Genomic DNA, 24,996 nt, shown 5'->3' with positions numbered 1-24,996 from the left:
TTTTCCACCTCAAAAACTGGTTTGTTCCACAAGGAACAATTGAAAACACTTAAGATGTTACAAAAACAAAAGTCTCAGTTGCTCCCTGTACTTGGCCCTTGGCCCTTACCGTGTCCAGTGTTCAAACTGAATGGTCAGAACAGTGTTCAGGCAGGATCAAGCAAATACAAACACGAGATGTCTCCTTCCCCTTCCTTGTGGGGAGCACTGCAGTCCCACAGTGGTGTGAGGGCGCCTCACCCCCTTGGGGAAGGTGAAGGGTCAGTTCTTAGTCACCAGGCTATGCTGCCCCATGCCTGTGGCTAAACCACCAGCTGTGATTTCCTGGTCCCCCCGCAGGCAGGAGGCGGAGTTCACACTGGCCCCCATCAGCACTCGCTCTAGCATCCTTTCCAGTGCCCACAGGTCTGCTGGGGGCTCTGCGGAGCCGCAAGCTGCCGGGATCCCCACAGTCCCTGACTACCGCTCAGCTCACAACCCTCTCCGGGACTCGCACACTCCGTGACTTATTTGTGGTCCCGGGCCTGGGCGGCTCGATCTTTGCGTGGTGGCGCAGCTGCGGGTCGTGGGGAGCGCGGCGTCTGGCCTGTCCGGGCCTCCCTACCGGCGCCCCTTCACCCCGCAGCCCCAGCGTCCTGCTCAGCTAATGCCGAGGCTCCGCCCGCTCGGGCCTCCGACCGCGGCCTGGGCCGGGCGCAGCCCCCGCCTCCCGGAGGAGAGGCCTGGGCCCTGGGGGCGGGGCGGGCGGCAAGGCCACACCCCGGCGCTGCAACCCCGACCCAGCGCGGTCAAGATGGCGCTGGCGGTGGGAATGCGCGGCTTCTCGCGTGCTCTGCCTCGCCCGTGTGCGTGACCCGGGGCGGGGGTCGAATTGGGCAGGGGGCAGGGGCCGGGGGCCGGGGCCGTGCGGGCGCGGCAGGCTAACGGGCCTCACGCTGCCCTCCGCAGGGGCCCTGCTCCAGGGCGCGACCATCAGGCGGACGGAGCCAGCGGCCGGCGGCGGGGACAGCGCGCGGCGCTTCGGGACCCAGCGGGTGCTGGTGGAGCCGGACGCAGCCGCAGGTAAGCGCCCGGAGCGCGGTCTCCCGAGCGCCCGGCCGCCCGGCTGTGGGGAAAGAGGGGGGCGCTGGCAGCAGAGCGGGCTTCACTGGGCAGTGCGTTTGATCTCCCCCAGCTCCAGGCCCAGACCTGGAATCCAGACTCGGGAGAACGCTCGAATTTCTAAAGGCCACGGGACAAAGCCCAATTTTAAAGGCAGTTTCTGTTGAGTTCAAAGCTTAAGGGTCATCATTCTAGGTGTTTTCGCCCCCCAGTTCATTATGAAGATAAAAATATTTCAGTTTTTAAAGTTTGGGGCATGTGCTCCTTAGCTATTAAATTGGGAACTAAAATAATTGGAAGTATTTCAGAATAAAATATTTTAATTTTTCTTAATACTCCCAAGTGGCACAGAACCCAGTAGATATTTTTTTAATTAAAGCCAGGAGCCACAAGTGAAATCACTCCTACCCACTCCATCAGAACACCTCTTAAAAGTCTCCAAGGGGGATTTTAAAAAGATAGAAAAAGCACTTTTGAAAGAGAAACCAGTGCTTTCTCTACCAGAGAGCACTTCAGAGCTGGGTCCTGAGCAGGCTTGGCATCGGAGACGTGCAGCGTCAGATTTTAGGACAAGCTGTCTCATGACCTCCCAGCTCCTGGCCTCAGCCTTTCAAGATGCCCCCATCCCCACTCCACTCTGGCTTGGCAGGGAGCCAAGCTCCTCCCCAAATGGGGCTACAGCCTCAGCCCCCCTGAGCACCCCAGACACACACAGGTTGTGCAACGCTGCCTGTGCCTGGACTGCTGTCAGGGCACCCATCGTGTTCCTTGGTTCAGTTCTCTAGTTTAGCTCCTCTCTGGGTTGGGGGCTGCCCGAGCCAGGTGATGAGGGGCCCAACTACAAGTCCAACACAAACCTGAGTTTCTGAAAGGATCATTTCTGTGACAGATTTGAATATATATCAAAAATTGCATAAAACACATTTTTAAAGTATTGGAGTAGGTGGTGGTGGTTGCACAAGATTGTGAATATACTTAATACCACTGAATTGTACACTTTAAAATGGTTTGAATGGTAGACTTTCTGTTATGTAAACAAGTAAGAAAAAAATTATCAGTGAGACAATTTTTTACCAAAGTGCTTTCCCACCCCACCATGGAAGAACTCGCTAGCTTCAACAGCTTATCGTGGTAGAAGGTTGAGTTTGAGGTCAGAAAGCCAGGCTTGGTTCTGTCCTCACTGCCAGACCTGGGTAACCTTCAGGCATCTTGAGGCTTGGAGGAATTAATGGAATAAAAGTGCTTTTTAAAATGTTTTCATTTGAGATTTCCCTGGTGACGCAGTGGTTAAGCATCTGCCTGCCAATGCAGGGGACAGGGGTCCGATCCCTGGTCTGGGAAGATCCCACATGCCATGGAGCAACTAAGCCTGTGTGCCACAACTACTGAGCCTGTGCTCTAGAGCCCACGTGCCACAACTACTGAAGCCCATGTACCTAGAGCCCGTGCTCCGCAACAAGAGAAGCCACCGCAATGAGAAGCCCACACACCGCAACAAAGAGTAGCCCCCGCTCGCCACAACTAGAGAAGAGCCTGCACGCAGCAACAAAGACCCAATGCAGCCAAAAATAAAATAAATAAATAAATTTTAAAAAAAGAAAAAAGAAACTTACCTCCGAACCAAGTTTGGGAGCTCACTTCTGAAAGTTTTGATTGCTTCTTATGTATACATGTACATACCTGTAGCCAGTTAATAATTACCTCTTCCTCATAAATCATAGGTCTCAAAAGAGTCTCTTTGCCTTCAGGACTTAATTCTCATTCCTAGAGAATGGTTTGTGTTGACTATCCAGAGATTTCCAAGGCCTTGACCAGGGAATGTACCCTAAGTGAATGGTGGCATTTCTGAAGCCCTTGGGGTCTGCCCTTGGGCCAGGCAGTGAGAACAGATGGCCCCAGCCGGCCCAGGCCAGTAGCTGCACTGTCCACAAGGGCAGGCCCTGCCACTCCTGCTTTCCCTGCTCCTGGCAGTATAAATGAATAGATGGAGCGTTTAAGAACATCTGACCCCTGATATTCTTACTCTCAATCCTTAAACAAGCATGAACCAGAGGCCCCCACTGGAGTTCCTCCTTGCACATCTGGTTCTTAGAGTTTGCTCACTTACTCAAGAAACTAAGGCCATTTCCTACTCCCCTGAGGATGTAGGACTTACATCTGGGAGAAAAAGATCAACAAAAATTTGTACATGAATGTTCACAGCAGTATTACTCACAATGGCCAAAAGGTGGAACTAACACAAGTGTCCATCAGCAGATGAATGGATAAGCAAAACATGCTGTACACAGATAATGGAGCGTTATTTGATCTTAAGAAAGAATGAAGCACTGACACATGCTGCTACATAAATGAACCTTGAAAACAGTAAATGAAGGAAGAAAGACAGAAAAGGTCACATATGATTCCACTTATGTGAAATGTCCACAATTGGCAAATCCATAGGAACAGGAAGGAGATAACTGATTGCCAGGAACTGGAACAGGAGGAATGGTAACTGCTGATGGGTACAGGGTTCCCTTTCTTATAAGGTATATGAATCTCACCTCAATTTAAAAAACCCAAAATCTGTGTAGCTTCCCATGGCCTGGTTGAGGGTGCAGGGTAGTTGGGGGCACCTTTCCCATGCTGGGTATGAGTTTTGTCCTCTTCATTTTCAAACTAGGGGTCGCCGTGGTGAAGTTCAAGAACCCCCCAGTGAACAGCCTCAGCCTAGAGCTGCTGACAGAGTTCATTATCAGCCTGGAGAAGCTGGAGAATGACAAGACCTTCCGAGGCGTCATCCTGACTTCGGTGGGTGCTCCTTAGCTCCCCCAAGGCCCCAAGTTCTCAGGTCGAAGTCCAGACTCGGGAGCCCTCCTACACACTTCACATGGCAGAGAAAACCCAGGCGGCCCAGGCGTGGGTGCCACCACAAGGGGCTTCCAGGGGTTGTAGTCCTGGGTGTGGGGGCTCGAGGGGGTCGTGCCATGGGCAGCTGGTTCTCCCACAGGAGGCTGATCCCTAGTTCCCAGGCCACCTCCCAGGTCATGCGGTTGTGGAGCCAGACCTGGGGCAAGCCTCGACCCTCCACGCCCTGGGCCAGGATGTAGGTGAGCACAGGTGACGTTTCTGCAGGATACCCTTGAGGCCACGCGACCTCACGAAGGGTGGACCCTGTGCAAACTTGGCAGCAGCTTCCTGGGGCACCCACCCAGGCCAGCCCCAGTGATGGTGCCCATCCCAAAAGCTGTGCCCTCCATTCCCGTCTGGACAGGTCCTAGAGTTGAGGTCTCAGAGGGCAGGCTTTTCCCTTCTGAATTCTCGAGGGGAATGGGAATGGCAGCATTTCCCCTACAAGCCAGCAAATGCTGGTAACGACAGGACTTCTTTGGGTCAGGAAGAGCACTGGGGTCACCTTTCCTGGGGTCACCAGGAGCCACAGACAGCATGAGTGTACCCCAAAGCTAAGTGCCACGATACTAGAGACCAATGGGAACACCTTGGCCCCGCCGTCATTAAAGGTGCAGGGAGCAGACAGTCACAGCCTGCTTCCTGCACCTTTTAGGCCAAGGTTTGGAATGTCCACTGTGGGCTCGCACCTGCTTCCTTAAACCCTCAGGTTGTCCTGGGGTGGCCTGGAGTTGCAGCTCTGGAGAGCCTGGCTGCCTCTGACGAGGGGACCCATCACCGTGCTGGAGGCACGGACCAGCAGGGGACCCTCAGGGGCTGGCCTGATGCACGCACCCAGTGCGTCCTGTGAAGCTGGGGTTTGCAGAGCCAAGCCTTGCCCCATCCCATGGGAGTGAGATAACCTTATTGCTCCAAGTGTAGGACTGATACTGGGTGTAGATCATTTGAGGGAACTTTCTGACCTGCCTAGAGATGCTGAAATTGCCTAGGAATTTTTCACCCTGGATAATTCCTGAAAATACTCCATTTAAGGTGTCATTTCATAGCCTGACGTTTTCTTTATTATGCTGTGAAAATGAGAGAATTGCATGTCACCAAAGATAGGACCTTTAGAACAAAAGAGGGGAAGACCCGTCGCTTGTCCAGGCCCCCAGCCCCTGTGCTCTGGGGACAGGGAGCCAGCATTTGTCCCTCCGGAGCCTGCGTTCTCCCTGCGACAGTGTCCTCCCCCCCAGCAATGTGTCTGCGCCTCGTGTTCTGTATCAAGTGCCTCCTGTGTACGTAGCACAAGGCCTGGCCCAAAGTGGGTCCTCAGCAAATGTTTTGGAAGGACTTGTGTTAGTTGGGGCCACCTTAACGAAGGACCACCAACGGGGAGCAGTGGAGCAGAACAACAGAAATGTATTCCCTCACGGTCTGGAGGCCACAGGTTCAAAATCAAGGTGTCAACAGGGCCAATCACATCTAGAGGCCGTGGGGGAGAATCCTTTGCTTCTGCCAGCTTCGGGGGGCCCCTGGGGTCCTGTACTTGTCTCCACGTGGCCGTCTGCCCTGTCTCTGTGTCCAAATCCTCCTCAGAAGGACACCAGTCAAAGGATTTAGGACCCCCATACTCCAGTATGACCTCATCTTAACTTGATCTCATCTGCAAAGACGCTATTTCTGAATAAGGTCACATTCTCGGGTACTGGGGTGCGGACTTGACCTTGTCTTCTTCGGGGACACAGTTCGGCCCACTACAGACACGTTGCTGAATCACAGAAATCACGGAAATAGGCCAACCCACATCCGTTTTCATCTGTCTGGCAGAGGCCATCCCCAGCTGGGATTAATGTGTTCGTTTCTCTCGCATCCAGAATAGAGTTCTTTGCCTTTGCTTCCCTCCAGCGCCAGGACTGTGGGCAAGTGCTGTCAGCCTCTCCAGCTTCTGTGCTGAGAAAATGAATTGGGGAGGCAGTGGGGAGGGGGGAGCCAGGAGCTCATGGTGGGAAGAGATTAAGGAGGAAGGCTGAAAAGCTGAATGTCAGTCCTGCCACATCCTCAGAGCGGGAGCAGCTCCATCCCCCTGACGTCCCACCCCCCCACCCCCCACAGGCACTGGCTCATGGGTCCCTGCTCTGGCCTGTGAGACAGCAGGACCTGTGAGACAGCAGGACGTGGTGTACCAACCACCAGTCTTCCCATCCCTGTGGGGCCTTCTTAGTGACAGGAGTGGAACACGTTCCACGTAAACAAAAGGCCAGCCTGCTGGTATCAGTGCACACACAGGCACGTGTGTATATGAGAAACACGGGGCAGCATGTGTGCCCTGCACTGCAACTTGCTTTTGTCGCTTAATATAAGGATGTAGAGGACTTCGAGTGTGGCTGCCCCTCCTCGCAGACACTGCAGGCAGGGGAGGGGGTTTGGTCGTTGCTGCAGCAGCACATGGTGACCGCGGCCAGTGCTGGTTAGTGATCAGCAACCCCAGGTGCGGTGTTCTCGGGTGAGGGCTGGGGAGCTGCCCCTCCCCTGGCCTGCCTTCTTGACAGAGCACCCAGAACCTGGTGCCCATGCCCAGAAGCACCTTCTGCCTTGGTCTGTGCTCCCCACCTCCACTTCAGCGGCTGTGTTGGGGCCTGGGGCGTCCACACAGGACAGACGTGCCTTACAGATCCTTCCCCAGGCTTCTGTCTCACGTGTGACAGCCCAGGGCAGAGGTCTGTCTGCTTTTTTTTTTTTTTAAAGCTAACTGCATGATGACCAGACTGCAGCAGTGACATAAGTTGGTCCATCTTTTTTTTTTTTTTTTAAACAAAAACCATTTTATTTTATTTACTTTTGGCTGCATCGGGTCTTAGTTGCAGCACACGGGATCTTTCGTTGCGGTGCACAGGCTTAGTTGCCTGCGGCCTGTGGGATCTTAGTTCCCCGACCAGGGATCGAACCCACATCCCCTGCACTGGAAGGCAGATTCTTAACCACTGGACCACCAGGGAAGTCCCGAGGTCTGTCGTCTTGACTGCTCACCACTCCCTCCTTCCCTGGCCAAGTCCTGATAGCTGCACCTTCCAGCCTGCACCGGAGTCTGCAGTTTGCTTTTGGGGTAAATCAGAACGTGTGTCCCCTCCGACCGTCAGGAGTCCTCCCCCGCCCCTGAGTTCCTCTGCCCAGGATGAGCACAGAGGTATGCACAGAGTCCGGTGTGTTTATGTCCTTGGAGGAGCACCTGGCCCTGCTGCCTTTTCTTCCAGTTTGAAGCTGGAAAGGGAAGAATATCCCAGGATGCAGAAGGAACAGAGTGCAAGGGAGGTCCAGGCTGCCTCCCTGGAGCCCCCAGCTCTGGGCTCCTGGGGACAGCATCGTGCTGCCCGAGCATGGCCTCAGCTCCTCTGTCCCTTGAGCACCTGTGGGCTCCCTGGGCCCTGGGGCTGTGTTGGCATCGTGGGGCAGACTCTGACGGGGCCCCTGCCCACCCCCCACCTCCCCAGGACTGCCCCAGGGTCTTCTCCGCAGGCCTGGACCTGACGGAGATGTGCGGGAAGAACCCGGCCCACTATGCCGAGTACTGGAAAGCGGTGCAGGAGTTGTGGCTGCGGCTGTACCTATCCAACCTGGTGCTGATCGCCGCCATCAACGTGAGTGTCCCCGCTCCCGAGGGGCCTCCATGGCTCGCTGCAGGCCAGCCCTTAGGGTGGGGGTGGACGTGGCCCTGCCCTCAAGAAGCCCTCGGAGAGGAAGGGGGCAGTCGGGAGACCCTCAAAGGTGCACAGGTCAGCTTGCCATTACAGACCAGGTGAAGGGGGGGGCCTAGGGGTGGGGCTGGGGGGGACTTGCTCACTGAGGTGGGGGTGAGTGTGGGGGCAGGAACCAGGGCCCATGGTCGACGTGGCCCAGCAGGAGGGTTATGAGGGTGGGGGCAAGTGGGGGATCAGATCTACATTTGGGAATATCACTTTGGCCTAACCTGGGGAAGGCAGGGGTGGGGCTAAGGCCAGAGAGGTGCCAGGAGAGCCTGAGCTGGGTGGAAAGGAGGGATGGCCAGAGTCAGGAAGACTCCATGGGGTGTGGTGGCCGCTGACGGTCTCTGGGGCAGTGGATGTGTGAGATGAGGGCAGAGTGAGGTCGGGCCTCGGAGGACCTCCTGCTGGAGGAGAGGAGAGGAGAGGCCGCTTGCTGCCCTGACATGAGCCTGAGAAAAGAGGGGATGTTCTGGGCCTGAGTGCTGGCCGCCCTGCCAGTGCCCACGGCCTCAGGCTGATGGGTGAGCCGGAGCCCATTGTGCGCACACCCCCAGACAGTGTTGGTACAGCATCCTGGGGGCTGGAGGCACCCAAGAGCTCACAGCCACCTGAGGCCCTTTCTTGGGACCCTGGCTCTCTGGAAGATGACCGGAACCAGCCACGGCAGCACCCAGAGCCCGGTGGTCCTGCTTCCCCTGTAGGGAGCCTGCCCGGCCGGAGGCTGCCTTATCTCCCTCACCTGCGACTACCGAATCCTGGCTGACAACCCCAAGTACCTCATGGGGCTGAACGAGACCCTGCTGGGCATCGTCGCCCCCTTCTGGTAAGGCTGGGGGTTGCACCCACACTCCACCAGACCCGGGGCTGAGCCCACCCCCCCCACCCCCATCTCCCGGGAGCCCTGAGCCCACCGTGAGTGGGTGTCTGCTTCCAGGTTCAAAGACACCTTTGTGAACACCATTGGGCACCGTGCCTCAGAGCAGGCCCTGCAGCTGGGGTTGCTCTTCCGGCCAGCAGAGGCCCTCCAGGTGGGCCTGGTGGACCAGGTGGTGCCTGAGGACCAGGTGCTGAGCACAGCGCTCTCGGTGATGGCCCGGTGGATGGCCATTCCAGGTGAGGGGCATGGGGGGGTGGGGCAACAGCTGTGGGTACCGGTGGGCAAGTAGAGCCCCGTCCCCTCCCCAGCCTGGAGCTTCTGGTGAGACAGGAAGTTCTCAAGCAATTCACATATGAGCCATTCACAATAGCAGACTGACCTAGTGTCCTGAGGCTGATGTAACAAATTACCACAAGAGGGGGAGTTGCGGGGGGTGGGGTGCTTAAAACAAGGGAAATGCATTCTCTCTCAGTCTGGAGGCCAGAAGTCTAAAATCGGTGTGGGCAGGCCCTCGCTCCTGCCAGAGGCTCTGCGGGAGGCTCCTTCCTGCCTCTTTCAGTTTTGGGGGCTCCAGGCGTCCTTGGCTGTGGCTGCGTCACTCCCATCCCTGCTGTGTCTTCACATGACCTTCTCCCACAGTGTGTCTCTATATCTCAGAGCTCCCTCTCCTTTTAAGGACACCTGTCCCTGGATTTAGGGCCCACCCTGAATCCAAGATGATCTCAGTTACACCTGCAAAGACCTTTTTCCTAATAAGGCCTCTTGCACATACTTTTTTGGGGTCCACTGTTCAACCCACTACACAGACAACTGGAAACAGCTTGTGTGTCTGTGTATAGAAATAGGGCTGCTTGGGACGTCTCTGGTGGTCCAGTGGTTAAGACTGCCCGCTTCCACTGCAGGGGGTGTAGGTTCTATCCCTGGTCAGGGAACTAAGATCCCACATGCAGTGTGGCCAAAAAAAAAAAAAAAAGAAAAAGAAATAAGGCTGCTTATATCAACTATGGTAGAAACCAGGGATCAGCAGGCTGTCTGTAAAGAGCCAGGGAGATTTTCGGCTTTGTTGGTCACATGGTCTCTGCCATAACTACGGCACCAGAGCAGGAGGGCGGCCTTAGAGCACGTGAACTAACAAGCGTGTCTGTGTTCCAATAAAACCAGGCCACCGAATTCTGAATTTCATGTAATTTTCACGTATCACAAAATATTACCCTTTTAAAATTTTTTCCGTCTATATAAAAATGTACCATTCTTGGCTCTTGATCTCTGGGGGGCCAGGTTTGCCAATGCCTGACACAGACAAATGCCTGAATACCGTGCAGCCATTAATTATGTTGTAAAAGAATATTCAGTGACATGGAAAATATTGCCGACAATATAGTTGAGGGAAAATAACAGGTTAAAAAGGCAACTTTCACAATATCGTCCTGTATGATTTTAAAGGAAATCGATGGACAGTAGGGAACAGGTGGCTTTCATTTTCTTCTCTTTGCTCACTTGAATTTTCTAAGTTTTCTACTGGAGTTTCAGTTGGAACTCTCTTGGAAAGCTTGGGAATACCACTGTCCCAGAGCAGAGCATGGGTTTTCACAGGTGGGACCCATCTTCTTTAGATCACGCTCGACAGCTGACCAAGAACATGATGCGAAAGACCACGGTAGACCGCCTGGTGAAGCAGCGCGACACGGACATCCAGAACTTTGTCAGTTTCATCTCCAGAGACTCCATCCAGAAGTCCCTGCAGATGTACTTAGAAAAGCTCAAACAAAAGAAAGGCTAAGGGCTGGGCTGCCCATGCAGGGTTTTTAGCCATATGCACCCTTCTGGGGGCCCTATGGTTCCAAGGGATTTAAAGAAGGCGTTTTCCAATTTAAAAGTACTTTTAGCTCTTTGTTTTGCTCATCGCCCTAAAAGGCCCGTTCCTTGTAGCCATAGTCCCAAGGCCTGTTACCACTCACGAGTACCCTTTGTGCCTGGCAGGTGGGCAGGTGGGCACAGCTGGCAAGCAGTGTCTTGATTGGGGAATCATAAACTGGTAGGTGGCACCCTTCTGGACCTCAGCGATGTCACCGTTGAGTGTCTCCTCTCCCAGAGCAGAATAAAGTCCTTGAGTTTCCCATCCCTGGCTGGTGGAATGGCTGACTGCTGGAGGCATAAGGCCAGGTAGTTGTGGGCCCTGGCAAGCCACACAAGAAAAGGAAAAGGGAAAAGCCCTTGGGCCGCCATGTTTTTTGTTTGGATGGAAAGCCTGTATAAATTTCAGAGAAATTGGGTGACTTGGAGAGGGAGGAGGGAGGCATTTTACATTACAAGTGTCCTAAATCTTACTTTAGAAAGATCTAGCAAGAAAAGCTTGTTCAAATTCTTGAAACAAAGGTTTTTCCCTCCCATACAATTCAGGCCAGTTAAATCCTGCCAAAGGTGAGATGCTTCGAAAACCAGAAACCTCATCGGGCCCCTGTCAGTTACACTGTGTACCCCAGTTCTGCTTGTTCCCAATCCTCAGGTGATGGGCTTACTCAGGGTGCAGGCCACTGTCCTCCCTGCTGAGTCCTTGCCCAGCCCAGGGCTCCTGAGGAAGAAGCTACCAGGAAGGTACCTTTGAAGGGGCTGTACCACTGTGAGCTGTTCAGGTTCTGTGGGCAGGACCTTATTAACCCAACCTGCCTGCTCACCAGTGAGGAGGCTCTCCACATGTCCCAGCGCTGCCAGCCAGCTGGTTGCAGGGGGCCAGCCTTCTTGACCGCCCCCCCACCCCCGCCAACTGCAGTGCTGGGTAGGAAAGGACCCTCATACACGAGTGCCTGTGAGTGGCCTGCAGGCCCGGGAACCGGGACCATAGGAGGAACACTGAGGACTGGGAGGTTGGCCTTGTACGTCCACACTACCTGTGTGTGAGCACTTAGCCCCAGCTGCACTCAGTACAGGTGCCTGAAAGCATTTAGTTTGCACAAAGAAAGAGCAGGGAGCTTCAGCCAGTGAGCACAGGAGCTGCCTTCTGGAGCCACCCTGGTCTGGAGGTGGTCAGTTCCCAGCAGGATGTGGAATGGGCAGGCCAGGCTGTCCCTGTCCCCTAAGTGGGCTGGGACCAGGGACCTGCTGGGCTGTAGGACCAAGGTTTGTGCCCCAGAAGAGCTGAGTCCTAAGAAAGGACATGAAGGCGTCAGAGCCAACACGTGTGTGTGGTCCTGGCTGAGTGTTCGCTGTTTATTGAGCTCAGCTGTGTGCCCAGTGCTCTATGAGGTGCTTCTCACAACCTTATGAGGTAGTGGTGGCAGCCCATTTCACGATGGGGAAACAGGCTCCGAGTAGTCCCATCACTTGTCCAGGCCCAGCTGACCCTACGCTGCAGCCCTGTGGGGCTTGCTCCTTGTGGCCAGAGTCTGCAGGCAGCCTGCCCTGGCCAGGCTTCAGCGCTGTCAGTGGGACTTGAGGGTCACCTCCACAGGAAAATGGTCACTGATGGCCAGGGCCTGGAGAGAGAAGGGGCCAACCCTGAGGCCCTGCTGAGCAGCCAGTCCTCCCTCAGGCTCCACCCCAGAAAACTGCCCCACCCCACCCCCCAGGAAGGGGCCCACTGGGTGTCCACAAACCACTGCATCTGGGGGTGGGGGAACAGACCAGCGAGGCCTGGGCTATCCATCCCAGCTGCGTGGGTTGGGTGGGAGCATGGCCTCGGGACCCCACTCTGGGGAGGTAAAGAGCTTCCTGTATTGCCATCCCAGATTTGTTCCATTCAGCCAGAACTGAACCTCTAAGGGCCTTTTCTAGAAACACTAGTGCAGGGAGGGAAGCGCCAGGTGTACTGAGGTTGGGCCTTGCTCCTACTGGGCCCAGCACTCGCCTGAGCCTGGTACAGGCCGAATTCCTCCTGGAAGTCGTGTACAGCGGCCGACTGGGGCTTCAGGCTGCTGCGCAGGTGGGCACCACAGACCACGATGCGGTCGTAGGCACAGTCCGAGTTGCCCACCGTGGTGTCGGCGCTGTCCGGGATGAGCCACTTGAAGACCTCGCTGCTGCGCAGGCGGATGGCCGGCCAGTCCTGAGCCTGCACATAGCTGCAGTCGGCGTTAAAGTCGCCCAGAAACAGCATGTCCTGTGGGGCACCGCGGAACCGGGTCTGAGCCTGTGGGAGGGGCCGCGCGCGCAGAGCCTCACGCCTGTGGCCGACCCCCAGGGTGCGCCTCTGGGACCCGGGGACGTGGGGCAGGGCGGGGCCATGCGGACATAGGGGCTTACGTCGGTGCCCCACTTTCTTATCACGTCCAGGTACACATCGTAGAGCGCGTCGATCTCGGCCACGGCTTGGTGCGGCGCCGCGTGCAGCGGAATCAACATTAACTCCTCGGCAGCTGCAGGAGGAGGTAGATGTCAGGGGCTGAGACGGGGCCTGCGGGACGGGCGGGGCCTGCGGGACGGGCAGGGCCTCACCTGACCCCGGTGCCGAGAACTTGACCACGAAAGGTTCACGACTGAAGGCGTCCTCCGGGTCCGGGTACTGGTACGTGTCCACTACCGACACCGCGTCCTTCCTGGGTGTAGAGGGTGGGTGGGCGCCCTAAGCGGGCCCCCTCCTGCCCCGCGCACCCCTCCCCCGCATCCCCGCCCCTCACCTGTAGATGAACAGGTACGTTTCCTTATGCTGGTCCCGACCCAGCGGCTCACTGCTCACGAAGCTGTACTCGTGCCTGGACATGCTGCGGAGACACCGGCCAAGCCCGGGGTCAAGGCATCGCTCCAAGACCTGGGCCCACGTTGGGCCCTGCCCGCCATACCTGTTGATCTGCTCCATGAGCGTGGATACGGCGCTCAGGTCGGATTCCCGCACCTCCTGCACCAGCGTGATGTCATAGCCAGCCAGGATCTGGGGGAGGGGCCGGCAGGTGCGGGGTCACGTGTGCGCAGCAAATTAGCCCGCGGAGCCCAGCTGCGACCCCGCCCAGGGTCCCCAGCCTCACTTGCGCGATGATGCCGCTGCAGGCCGGGTCCGACACTTTGCTGTCGCCGAAGCTCCGGATGTTGAAAGCTCCGATGCGCAGCGCTGCGTCTCCAGCAGCCCCTAGCGCCCAGAGCGTGGCCAGTAAGGCCAGGGGCCCGCCCATGGCGCAAAGCAGGCGGGCTTAGAGGCAGAGACACGGCCGCGTGAGCGCGGACATGGAATCGGACACACCAGCCCACCCTTCTCAGTCCCGGCTGCTGGGACGCGGGGGCCGGGCAGGTTCTGCCACCCATTGGTGGCTGGCAGGAAGGCATATCCTCCCCCTGCCGCTCTCCAGGTCTCCCCAGGGTGGTGGGCTGGGCTTACGGCCGTGGCCTTTCTCCTCCGTGGGGAAACTGAGGCCCAAATATTGAGACTCCATTCACATCCAGCCCCCGGCTCAGCAGCCCCCCCCCCCGACTCACCTGAGGGATGTGGATTGGCTGTGTCAGAGGCTTAGGATCTGGGTCCCAGTAGAAGTCTGAGGTCCCAGCTGGGGGTGTGTCTGCGGCACAGGACAGACTGCAAGGGCTTGGTCTAGCAGCAGCTCTGGCGCCCCAGCTCCGTATTTGAAGCCCTGGTCCAGGGAGGGGCTGGGACTGCACTGGGTCCCGCCCCCTCCACAAATTGGGCACTGTAACTCCTGGCTCCCATTCCCACAGAGACCACCGCCCCCCCGCAGGGCAAGGCGGCAGGGGATCCACCTTGAGACTGCTCTGGTGCCCCCAAGCCTGTCAGAACAGGGACTCAGAAGGCCCTGCCAGCCCAAGAGCTGCATCAGAACTGGGAAAGAGGACCAGACATGCCCACGGTCCAGGTCTTGCTCCTGTCCCTGCCCCCGAGAAACTAGGTCACCCAGAATCTCTCTCAAGCTGCATCCCCTCAGGGAAACTAAGGCAACACAATCAGGAAAGACTGGCCCCATTTGTGGCCCAGCATCTCCTGCTGCTTCTCCACACGTTGTCACCTCAAGGTAAAAAGCCGAGACTCCTGGGTCTCCCAGCCTCATTCCCCGGCCCCAGGGAGGCCCCAGGATTGCAGGCTAGGAAGCAGCACCCCCTCCCACCCACCTCGACGGGCCTCAGGAAGCTGGGGTCACAGCTCCAGCTGGGCAAGGCAGCAGCAGGAGGCTGCCTGTCCACATACCAATGATACCCACACACTGCCAAGGTGCCTCCAGCCCTGTTGGGATCCCTGGGCAGGCAGGGGCTGCCACAGAGGAACCTGCCAGGGCAGTGGCACCAGCCCCTGAGGCTGGCACTGCCGCAACATCACAAGCGGCGGGTTTTCATGTTTTATTGTAAAGCAACCAAAAACTCTGTGTATTTACACTTCCGCATCTCCTCTGAACACCTGAGTTCTATGCCCATCTTCTCTGTACTCGGCCAGGCAGGCAGGGGCAGGGCGCTCGGGGTCCTCGCCCCCTGCCCCAGCCCAGCCCCCCGGGACCGTGCAGGCGCCCGTGTTAGACGATGACCGTCTGCACCTCAAGCTGGCCCTCCGGCGAGGCGATGACCAGCTCTCCCGCATGCTCCAGGATCTCAATGTCCTCCGATGATACCATGGTCACGGTGGCCTGCTCGGCACCATTTGTACCCGAGCGGGCCGTGAGCACAGTGCCCTCGCTGATGGCTGAGGCCAGCGTCATGGCCACCTGCTCCGTCAGGCTCTCGGGGGTGGCGATAGTGATGGTGTCGGCAGCAGCTGCCTCTGTGCCCAGCCCTGCCTCCTGGTCCATGGTCACATTCTGCACGATGATCTGGTGCCCGGCGCTGGCCTGGTGCACGATCTGCTGCACTACCTTCATGATGTGACTGTCCACCTGTGGGTGGCTCAAGGCTCAGCCCATGAATCTGGTGAGGGTGCCAGGCCACCCCACCCCGCCCATCCCCCAGCCCCTCACCTCCGTCTGGGTGCCCTCAATGATCTCCGTGGCTTCGCTGGTCTCTGCATCATCCGCAGTGGCCTGGATGGAGGGTCAGAGGTCAGCCTTGCCCGCCCCAGGCCCCATCCGAACCCCGGTGGCCCCACACCCACCTCGATGATGTACTCCTGGGTGTCGGCTACCACGGACGAGAACTCGACCAACACGGTGTGAGGGTCGTCGGCGAGGACGGCGGCGGCCGCTGTGGGGCTCTCCTCGGACACCAGCAACTCCTCCACCTCCAGCAGGCAGCCCCCTGTGGCGGGGAGCTCAGTCAGTGCCGGCCAGCCGCGGCCCCCCACCCCCTCCCTGCCGCCTCCCGGCCCCACCTTTGGTACGCAGGTGCCGGTTGAGCGTGCCATGCTCGGCAAAGCCGCGGCCGCACTTGTAGCACTTGAAGGGCTTCTCGCCCGTGTGGTGCCGCACGTGCCGCACCAGCGAGCCCTTCTCCCGGAAGCCTCGGCTGCAGAACGGGCACACGTGCGGCTTCTCCTCCAGGTGTGTCCGGAAGTGCACCTGCTGGGCATTCTGTGGAGACCCACCATCAGGGCCAGCCTGGCCTTGGCTCTCCCAGCCCCCTCTGAGGGCCCCGGCTGGGACTGAGCAGGCTGTCAGGTGAGGGGTGAGGGGTGAGGAGGGAGGTCTGGGGGCACGGAACAAGGGACAGATCTGGCTCAGGGAGCGGGGAGCCCACAGATGGGGGATCAGGGGCCCACCTTGGTCTTGTAGCACTTGCCACACTCGGGACAGGGGTAGGGCCTCTCATCTGAGTGGACACGCCGGTGGCCGCGGACATGGGCGATGGTCTTGTAGAGCTTCCCGCAGTCCCCACAGCGGAAGCGGCGCTCGTGCACATGCACCTCCTGGTGCTTCTTGAGCAGGTAGGCCTTGGGGAAGGCCTTGCCACACTGCGGGCATGTGAATGGCCTCGGCCCTGGGGCCACACTCCGTGTCAGGCCAGGACCACCACCCGAGGGCCCCACCCTAGCCACCTGCCCACAGGCAACCCTGACCGTCCACAGCACACCCGAGAGCCCCTCCCGGCTACCCACGGCCGTCCACTGCCCAGTACCCCCACCAACCTGCCACCCACCTGCGTGGCCTCTTTTGTGGGCCTCCAGGGTGGCCGCCGTTGGGAAGGTCTCACTGCACTGAGGGCATGGGTGGGTCCTGGGCACAGCTGAGGCCTCACTGGCCACCTGCTGGGGGACCACAGCGCACCTCCAGTACCCATTGCAGGCTGGGCCCGAGCAGCGCCGTGGAGGCCAGACCGAGGCACCCCCACCCTGGGAGGCTCCATAATGGGCCCAAGGAAGGCGATAAACAGATAAGGGGACAAAGTCACTGCATACAGTGATGCAACTTTCCACCGCAGGGAGCACAGCAAGGAGGCTGGTGGCGGCCAGGATAGCATGGTGACTTTGTACCCAAGGTCCAGCCCCCCAGAAGGGGCACGCCGGCAGCGCAGGCACCTACTGTCTCCACCTGTTCCACCTCCAGCAGCGGCAGTTCTGGGGGACCATCTCCCAGGGGCTGGGGACTGGACACAGTGGGAGGGGCTGGCTCCAGGGCTCCCTCCTCCCCAGGGACCCGCTCAAGGACAATGCCAGAGTTCTGCATGGCCTGGTGCAGCAGGTTCTCACGGCTGCCCTCGCTGGAACAGGGAAGCTCCTCGGGGCCGGGGGGCTGCAGGGGAGGCAAAGGGAGGCTGGCCAGGCAGCCCGGCACACAGCACCCACCCGACACCACCGCACAGGGCAGCCCCAGGGGCCCCCATGCATACCTGGCGTCTTCACTCAGGAATGCCCCTGGGTGCCCCACAGCCCGCTCCACCTGCCTTCCCCTGCCCCACCTCATCCCCAGCTCACTCTCCGTTGCCCCTCCCTGCCATGACCTGGGTCTCCCATCTCCCCACCCGGCAACCAGACTGAGCACCAGGAAGGCAGGCCCATGTCAGTCCTGTTCCCAGTGGAGCCAGTGCCCAGAACAGAGCCTGGTGCTGAGCAGACAAAGGCCTCCCCTGACCTGTCCCCACCTCTGGGGTGAGGGCTTTCATGCCCAGGGGAAGCTCTTGCATCTGGACGTGGACTTCGTGGATGACAGTGCCCTTGGCATCTGTCACCAGGTGAATCACAGGCGAAGTTTCCATGGGCCCGCCTGTCATTGCCGATGATGTAACAGTCCCCACGGTGGAGGCACCAGGCCCTTTAAGGCAGAACCAAGAGAGTCCATGAAGAAACACCCAACCAGGGTGGCACTCAGAGAGCAGCCAGGGCCAGGGCAGGGAGCCCCCGACCACACTGACCTGTGGGAGTGTCCTCTTTGCCGACAACCACATCTTTGCTCATGCTGAAGCGGATTTTTTCCGTGCACGGGGTGAGAGACTTGAGGTGCCGGGTCAGCGCACCCGACTCGCGGAAGCTTTTCCCACACTTGGCACACTTATAGGGGCGCTCATCTGCAGAGAGAATGGTGTCAGCCTCGGGCAGGACGCTGGCTTGGTGCTGAGGGGAAGGCAGGCCTGGAGCCACAGCCTCCGTACCACCAGGAGGAAGGGGCCACGAAGCCCAGGAGCCGGGGCACCCCCAGGGCCAGCGGCAGCGTGCTGTGCAGCTCCCGGCCCCAGGCCCGAGGCCGGCTCACCTGTGTGCCGCCGGTGGTGCCGGATGAGTGAGCCTTTGGTCCGAAAGGAGGCCCCACACAGTTTGCACTCGTGGTCCTTTCGGCTACTGTGGGTGATCATGTGGGCCTTAAGGATGCTGCCCTGTGGGGGAGGGGCGGCGAGGCTCAGGCACCTCCCTGGGCAGGAGCAGGAAGGCTTGGCTCCCACAGCCAGTGCGCCCGCGGCCCCAGGGCCTCACCGTCTTGAAGGTCTTGTGGCACAGCAAGCACACGTAGCGGCCGTCCTTGTTCACCAGCAGCTTGACCTGGGCCTGCTCACCCTCCCCAGAGAGCCCAGGCCCCTGACGGTTGGGGCTGCCCCGGGCCTCTGCCATCCCGCTGTCCCCCGGCTCCGCCTCAGAGGCCACGATGACCTCTTTGATGTGTCCACCACCTGAGGAGAGGCAGATGGGCCTGAGCCTTGGAATGCCATGGGCCCTGCCGCTTCCTCGGATCCCAGCCCGAGGACACTGCTGTGGCACAGTGGATTTGTCTTGACCAACCCCCAGCCCCAGTACATGGCGCCTGCTCAGCCTGAAAGGGTGGGAGGTACTGTGCTCTGACTCCATGGAGCTGCCCAGAGGAGCTCCAGGCCTCCAGAATGTGTTCAGCGGGGAAACCCACCATGAGCACGGATGCCCCCTTCCCTCAGCCAAGAGGCACGCACGACTAGATGTGCACAGGGGTCCCGCCGTGTCCAAGGGCGGCAGAGTGCCGGCACAGAGGCAGTGGACAGGCCAACTCGCCACCATTGGCCCCCTCGCTGCTCTGGCTAACGTGAGGAGGAAATGCCTCTGGGGATCACCCACCAGCATCGGTTTCAAGGCAGGCAGGCAAGAGACCCAGCCTGGGAGAGGGAGCGCTCGACACGCCTAGGACAGTCTGAGGAAGGAAGGCTGTGCTTTTGCAGCTCTCACGAGGGTTGAAGAAATCTGACACACACTTCACAATTTCTGCTCATGAAAATGACACATGGGAATCGGTTGTGAAGCCGCTTCTTAGAAACCATCTCAATCAGGCTGGCATCGTGTTTTGACAAACCATTCTCCCAAAACAGAACGGAAGTGCCGTGACTCAAACAATTAAGGGCATCTCTCGCTCCTGCCCTGGCTGACATGCTTGAAGCTTTATCTTTCCTCCCCGCCAGGAGTGAATTTCCAAAAGAACAGGGATTTCTGCCAGGCTAGGACTTGAGTTTGAGTGTGGCACAGCAGACAGAGGAGTCAGAGAAGGGGGGAACGTGGCTGCCCTGAGTCCAGAGATAAAATGTAAATTTGTTTCCAGGGAAGAGGCAGGAGAGCCTGCAGTGGGTATCCAGCCCCTGTGCAGTCCCTGGGAACTGCACCCCCCAGCCCAGCAAGGACTGAGAACCCCCAGCCCTGCGATGCCAGCAGCTGGTGGTTTAGGACTCTGGCCTGGGCTCCAGATCGCTGAGCAGCTGACGCCAAGGGGACATTTGGGATACCCAGGATGCCTGCAAAGGGGAAACTCCCAAGGGTGCAAGAGAGGCCGGGGGTGCCCAGAGAGGAGCCCCTGGAGCACAAGGAGCTGCCCAGCCACGGGCTTGGGCCAGCTGGAGGCTGGATGGCAGGCAGGGCCTGGCTAGCCAGGGGGCCAGAGCCTGGAGATGCTGCCTGAACCCAGGGAACCTGTTTTCCCATATGACACCACCACCCAAGAAGCCAAATGCCACACCAGGGCTGGGCATGGCCCCACCTCCCACATGTCAGCCCTCTTATCCCAGAGGAGCAACAGGCAACCGTCTTCGTCCACAGGAATGTCGGGGGAAAGACAATGTGGAGACAGGGACAGGTCCTGTAGCTTCCCTGGGATGGGACCTTGGCAGAACAGCCTGCTCTGAGGTTCCCCTCCCCCAGGTCGCCTCCCCACCTCTTCCTGCTCCAGCTGGTCCCAAGGGCTTCCCAAGGCCAAGTTCTACCTGTTGCCCAAACCTGCTTCCTGTCCAGTCACCTACTCACATCCCTGCCAAGGCCCCTGCCCATTCCCTTCCCAACCTCCCGTGGCATCAGGCCCAGCCCAGCCTCCCTCCACTGCCACGCTCACACCCAGCCCCCCGCTCCCTCGGGCTGCCCTTTGAATGGCCCAGCTGCACGCTCACCTGCTTCCTATTAAGGAGCACGTGACCCAATCCAGACCTCTCAACACCCCAACACTCCCTGCCCTACTGCACTTTAAAAAAGCCATCAAAGAGCCTGACTTGGCGTTGTATGCTTTTAAAGGCCATGTAAGAATCAGGATAGGAATCGCCACCCCCACGCCGGAGGGAGTGAGCACTGGGGAGGTGAAGGCCAAGGTCAGGCAGCAGGTCAGGGTGGAGCTGCAGCAGCAGGTGCACCCCACACACACCCCAGCCTGACCCTCCAGAGCCAACTGTGGGGTGGGAAGTAGGAACCAGGGTTGGGGTTGGGGGGTGGCAAAAAAGTAGGGAAGATTCCGGAAGGACCAGGGCAGAGACAGTCTGGGGCAGCAGCAGGAGAGAGCAGCCAGCTCATGATTTATGCACAAAGTGAAGACTCCCCGAGGCCCAGGTGTCCCCCAGGGCTGCCCAGGTTCTGGGCTTCCGCTTTCTGGGCAGGGCAGGGCAGGGCCTGGTGGCCAACGCTTGCTCTTGCTGCAGGCCCTGCCCTGGGGAAGGTGCACACAAGGTCTCAGCCCCTCCTCGGCCAGGCCTTGCTCTCGGGACAGCAGAGGGGCACAGGCAGCAGAGGTCCCCAGCTTTCAGCCTTGACCGCGGATGACTAACAGGTCAGCAATGCCTCAGCGCTGAGAAAGCCACGCGTGAACAGCCATGGTGGGGCCAAACCAGCTTACCGACAATGTCAGGAGCGTGGCTGATGTCTGCCGTGAGAGCGGCTGCCTCCACCACGATGTGGGCCACAGTGATGGGCTCCTCTGAGCCTGCTGCTGCTGGTTCCACCTGCCATTGGGCGACAGGGGACAGAGGAGACTCGTCTCCAGGGCTCCAGAGCTCGGGTTTATGTCCATGCAGGATGGCTGGGGTGAGGCCTCTCATCTCCCACAACAGACCACTGCTCTGAGCCTGACTCCCAGCCTGAACCCTCCACCCCAGGCCCAGGGGTCGGCCCCATCACTCTAATGCCTCCAGCCACCAAGGGCCCCATGCGGAGCCCTGAGCACCCTCAGGGAGGACTCCAGGATGAAGTGACTAGAAGCTCCAGCTTGAGGCTCAGCTGGCTCTGCAGAGATGAAGGTGAGCACCTCCATATAGCCCAGCCAGGTGATCAGGGGAAAGGGCCCCCAGGGATGTGGGGCCGGGGGCCTTCCAGAGTAGAGGACACCTCTGGGAGGGGCAGGAAAAGAGCACAGAGTCAGAGTGAGACAATTCTGGGCCCACTCCTCTGGGCCACTCCCGGGGTGACCAGAGGCACCTGACTTCTCTTGGAGTCTCCTTTCCCACTTCCATAGGATGAGGATGACAAGAGCGCCCAGCCCACAGGGGTGCCGTGGGCCTCAGTAGGACTGTGCATGTACAGCCCGAGTACACACCGAGTGCAACAAAGTTGACCATTTTTATGACAGAGTTGTGGGCTCCACAGAGCCACACTTTGTTTGTGGGATCCCCAGGAACCATATGTACAGGACAGGAGACAAAAGGACAAAAGCCACCGTGATATCCCTAAGCCAGAACAGGCCCTCAGGCTTCAAGAAAGGAGGGACCCCAGGCCCCAACTGTGCAGGCTTCAGCCAGAGGCTGCTGAGAGGGCCCGCATCCCAGGCCATCCGGGAAAGCCCAGAGCACCGCCAGGAGTCCCCCACCCACAGCCGGATGCCTGCCCTCTGCCCACCCCGGTGGCACAGGTCCGTCTTGACATGCCTCCACCTCCTCATCCTGCTGTCCGCCGAGGGGCGGGGTGGAGGGCACGCACGTGTGCAATGGCAGTAGGGGGATGCTACCTCCTGACCCAGCAGCGCAGCAGCAGTGGTGGCAGGCAGGGCCTCCTGGGGCACCCGCTGGCAGACCTTCTGGAGCTTGTGCTGAACAAAGTCCTCCAAGGCGGTGAACTCCGCCTGGCAGCGGCCACATCGGTGCACGTCATCTTCATCTGCAACGAGCCTGCGGTCAGTGGGGCTTGGGAGGGATTCCAGCCCCAGGCAGATGCACCCAAGGGTGGCATCAGAACCAGAGGTGCCTTCCCTAGCCCTCCCAAAGGGGCTGAGAACACTCTTGGGAGCCCAGGGTGGCAGGCCCCTTCTCCGGAGGTCTGCAGCAGTGCCCACCCTAGGAAGAGCAGCATCCAGCAGGGGATAACCCTGACCATACACTTAGGCTGTAGGGATCCAAAGTCCCTACTTCAGAGATGCGGGGAGAGAGGCCCAGGGAGCAGCTGGGAGGCAGAGAGATTCAGCCAAGCTGGTTTGGGGACAGTGGAGGACCAGGGTTTAAGACTGTTGGGGTTTGCATGTGCCCTTGGGCACCTCAGTGACCAGGTCTGGGTCTGTTTCTTCATCTGTAAAATGGGCCGACTCAGTGTGTGTGTACAGGCTCTAGCTGAGAGGCCAGTCCTCAGCAAACATGGGAGAGGTGGGGCACCCTCACCCATGACCACTCTTTTCTCACTCTGACTTCATGCTTCACTGGTTCCAAACAGGCGGCACCTCCCTACTCTGGTGAAGACGCGCAGGGTGGGACTTCCCAGAGGGGTTCCACACCCCAGGGCCATGGGCCACCGCACCTGAGCCCCTCACCATCTGGGCTGACCAGCCAGTGCCTGCCCCAGGTCCTGCAGTAGAGACTTCCGGCTCACTGAGTCCCCTACTGTGTGCTGGGCATCTTACTGGGGCCATCAGCAAATCCGGCCAGCACCCTGAGGAAATAGAAGTGACTATTCCCTCTCTAGAAGAACAACTTGAGATTCAAGGCCACCCAGCTGGTGAGTGTTGGGGCCAGAACCTGAACTTGAGGGTCTACCCCAGACACCCTGCTGTTTACCCTAAGGGATGGGGAGATGCTCCTTCTGCTTTCATAAAAGTCTGCCAGTTCTCACCACCTCAGTGCAGTCCCACATCAAGGTCAAACCCAGGCCTGGAGGACAGAAGGAGCCCCGTTGATGTCTATTGGATTAATGAGCAAAGGGCCAAACCACAGCCGAGACTCACAGAAGGCCACCTGACAGAGGGCGGTCCCTTCCAGATGGTTCACAGTCACAAGCCAAGCACTGAGGTGACTGTACCCTCCTAACCCTCCCACCCCACTCCCCAAGTCTGACTCAGCACCAGCGTGTTGCCATTGAAGGAATCCCCACCACAGAAGGGGACACACCCAGCCCCTGTAACACTGAGTGAGATAAGGCCCTGGGCAAGCCCAGCAGGGCACAGCAACCTCCAAAGAGACCCCTCTGCGGATAGCACTGCCCCCCATGCCAAGCTACCTACCCAAGCTGGAATAAGGAGCAAGAAATGATGTACTGAGAATTACAAATCCTGTGGGGACAAAGACCACCACCCCGATATCACCACCAACCCCCTCCTGCCCGGCCCAGTCTAAAGCTTCCTGGGACAAGCTCAGAGGGTAGAGACCAGAATTCTGTCTCCAAAAGCTATCAGTGCCCCTGTGTGTCTCCAAAACTGTTCTCAGAGATTCACATACATGCTCTATTTTGATTCTCACCACCATCCTATGAGGCGGCAGAACCCAGAAGTTAAGGGAGTGGGTTGAGGAGTCACACAATCCTGGTATCCAACAAGTCCTTGGTACTTACTAGCTGGGTGACCTGGTCACTTTCACATATTTGAACCTCAATTTTCCTCATCTACAAAATGGGAATAATAATAGTAATAATAATAACGGCATCTAGGGCTGTCTTGAGAATGAAAAAGGCTGATGCATGGTAAGTGCTCGATACATTATCCTCAACAGTAGCATCCCTATTCTGTAAGGGGAAATGGAGGCTCAGAGAGGTATGTGGTTACCTGCCCAGGATCAAACAGCTAGAAAGAGGCAGGTCTGGGACAGAGCTCTGCTGCCTCCCCTCGGGTGCTGTAAAGACCCGAGGCCCCGCCCTCCCGGAGCCTCCAGTCACGCCGCGGCCAGGGCCCCAGTGGCCCGTCAGGTGAAGTGGGAGGGGGCGCGGAGGAGGGCAGGGCCCTGTCGAGACTGGGAGGCAGAGGGGGGCCGGGCCGCTGGCCTGAGGGCGGGGCAGGCAGTGGAGGCGATCTCCGAGGTCTACACTGACAGCCCCGGTGGCTTGGACACAGGTGAGTATCCGCGGGTGGGCACTGGGGCCCACGGGGGTGGTGGGCGCCCCGCCAGGGTTAGGCCTGAGGGTCTGAGGAAACCGGGGGGCTCGTGGAAGGCTATGAGGGGTCCCGTGGGGACCCGTGAGGTCTGCAAGGAACCTGGCCTGGGAGGGTCTGTCGCGCCAGCAGCTCAGGCCGTCGGGGCCTCCACCAGCCAAGCTGAGCCGTCCCCACCCTGGCCGCTCCCGGCCCCGTCCGGCCCTGTTACCTTCCTCGCTAAAGGGCGCCGGGAGGCCGAGGAAGCCACCGGGGGCCAAGGCCGCCGCCGCCGCCGCCGCGACCCCGCCCTCGCCCGCTTCCTGCCCGGCTTCGGTCCGGGCTTCTGCCGTATGCGCGGCCGTTACCCGCACTGCCATCGCGCTCTCCATGTCGCAACGCGCCGCAGGAAGATGGCGGATTTACGACCGTGTCGTCATAACAACGGGCCGCGCCAAGGCTAGCGAGAAGACAGGAGGAGGACGATGGGCGGGGCCAGGGTGGGTTTGATTGGCAGGAGGCGGGGCGGAGCCCGAGGGTGTGGCCTGGAACCGCAGAGGCGGGGCCAAGCTCAGGGAGAGAAGAGACG

General features: G+C 59.0%; 3 protein-coding genes across 11 annotated transcripts; 1 reads left to right on the top strand and 2 right to left on the bottom strand.

The window, feature by feature from the left end:
- Positions 1 to 751: 751 nt before the first annotated feature.
- Positions 752 to 10,708, top strand: ECI1 (enoyl-CoA delta isomerase 1). The gene is made up of 7 exons (XM_061208996.1): positions 752 to 845; positions 949 to 1,062; positions 3,764 to 3,891; positions 7,461 to 7,607; positions 8,414 to 8,535; positions 8,647 to 8,825; positions 10,203 to 10,708. The coding sequence occupies exons 1-7, from the start codon at positions 794 to 796 to the stop codon at positions 10,367 to 10,369; spliced, it is 909 nt and encodes a 302-aa protein (XP_061064979.1). The 5' UTR covers positions 752 to 793; the 3' UTR covers positions 10,370 to 10,708.
- Positions 10,709 to 11,770: 1,062 nt separating this feature from the next.
- DNASE1L2 (deoxyribonuclease 1 like 2) lies at positions 11,771 to 14,637 on the bottom strand. Of its 4 annotated transcripts, none has more exons than XM_061208994.1 (7): positions 13,548 to 14,637; positions 13,365 to 13,453; positions 13,203 to 13,286; positions 13,021 to 13,121; positions 12,829 to 12,941; positions 12,434 to 12,685; positions 11,771 to 12,062 (listed from the first exon to the last, which is right to left on the bottom strand). In XM_061208994.1, exons 1-7 carry the CDS (start codon positions 13,689 to 13,691, stop codon positions 12,009 to 12,011), a joined length of 837 nt encoding a protein of 278 aa, XP_061064977.1. In that variant the 5' UTR covers positions 13,692 to 14,637; the 3' UTR covers positions 11,771 to 12,008. The 4 variants fall into 4 exon arrangements, with proteins under 4 accessions (XP_061064977.1, XP_061064978.1, XP_061064976.1 ...); XM_061208995.1 differs by having other exon boundaries at positions 13,203 to 13,453; positions 13,548 to 13,648; positions 13,993 to 14,637; XM_061208993.1 differs by lacking the exon at positions 11,771 to 12,062 and having other exon boundaries at positions 12,344 to 12,685; positions 13,203 to 13,453; positions 13,548 to 13,708; positions 13,993 to 14,637.
- Positions 14,632 to 24,823, bottom strand: E4F1 (E4F transcription factor 1). 6 transcript variants are annotated; one of them, XM_061208985.1, is made up of 14 exons: positions 24,640 to 24,823; positions 22,089 to 22,237; positions 20,985 to 21,090; positions 18,353 to 18,546; positions 18,135 to 18,255; positions 17,797 to 17,949; positions 17,527 to 17,696; positions 16,968 to 17,177; positions 16,585 to 16,693; positions 16,208 to 16,425; positions 15,821 to 16,019; positions 15,605 to 15,747; positions 15,471 to 15,533; positions 14,632 to 15,389 (listed from the first exon to the last, which is right to left on the bottom strand). In XM_061208985.1, exons 1-14 carry the CDS (start codon positions 24,797 to 24,799, stop codon positions 15,033 to 15,035), a joined length of 2,352 nt encoding a protein of 783 aa, XP_061064968.1. In that variant the 5' UTR covers positions 24,800 to 24,823; the 3' UTR covers positions 14,632 to 15,032. The 6 variants fall into 6 exon arrangements, with proteins under 6 accessions (XP_061064968.1, XP_061064969.1, XP_061064970.1 ...); XM_061208986.1 differs by having other exon boundaries at positions 16,585 to 16,690; XM_061208987.1 differs by having other exon boundaries at positions 22,009 to 22,237; positions 24,640 to 24,728.
- Positions 24,824 to 24,996: the final 173 nt, after the last annotated feature.

The sequence above is a fragment of the Eubalaena glacialis genome, chromosome 13 (genome assembly GCF_028564815.1).
Source record: "Eubalaena glacialis isolate mEubGla1 chromosome 13, mEubGla1.1.hap2.+ XY, whole genome shotgun sequence".
Lineage (NCBI taxonomy): Eukaryota > Metazoa > Chordata > Mammalia > Artiodactyla > Balaenidae > Eubalaena > Eubalaena glacialis.
Note: the sequence above shows the minus strand (reverse complement) of the source record. Positions and strands in the feature narration are given on the sequence as shown.

What these genes read in the sequence shown, in the direction of transcription:
- ECI1 (XM_061208996.1), top strand. Translation starts at nt 794, where the DNA reads ATGGCGCTGGCGGTGGGAATGCGCGGCTTCTCGCGTGCTCTGCCTCGC. An exon ending in TGCTGATCGCCGCCATCAAC is followed by an intron (nt 7,608 to 8,413) that starts GTGAGTGTCCCC and finishes CTTCCCCTGTAG; the next exon opens with GGAGCCTGCCCGGCCGGAGG. An exon ending in CCGGTGGATGGCCATTCCAG is followed by an intron (nt 8,826 to 10,202) that starts GTGAGGGGCATG and finishes CATCTTCTTTAG; the next exon opens with ATCACGCTCGACAGCTGACC.
- DNASE1L2 (XM_061208992.1), bottom strand. Translation starts at nt 13,691, where the DNA reads ATGGGCGGGCCCCTGGCCTTACTGGCCACGCTCTGGGCGCTAGGGGCT. An exon ending in ACGTACCTGTTCATCTACAG is followed by an intron (nt 13,122 to 13,202) that starts GTGAGGGGCGGG and finishes CTCTACACCCAG; the next exon opens with GAAGGACGCGGTGTCGGTAG. An exon ending in GTTCTCGGCACCGGGGTCAG is followed by an intron (nt 12,942 to 13,020) that starts GTGAGGCCCTGC and finishes CTCCTCCTGCAG; the next exon opens with CTGCCGAGGAGTTAATGTTG.
- E4F1 (XM_061208985.1), bottom strand. Translation starts at nt 24,799, where the DNA reads ATGGAGAGCGCGATGGCAGTGCGGGTAACGGCCGCGCATACGGCAGAA. An exon ending in CCACAAAAGAGGCCACGCAG is followed by an intron (nt 16,426 to 16,584) that starts GTGGGTGGCAGG and finishes GTGTGGCCCCAG; the next exon opens with GGCCGAGGCCATTCACATGC. An exon ending in CCCAGGAGTACATCATCGAG is followed by an intron (nt 15,534 to 15,604) that starts GTGGGTGTGGGG and finishes CCCTCCATCCAG; the next exon opens with GCCACTGCGGATGATGCAGA.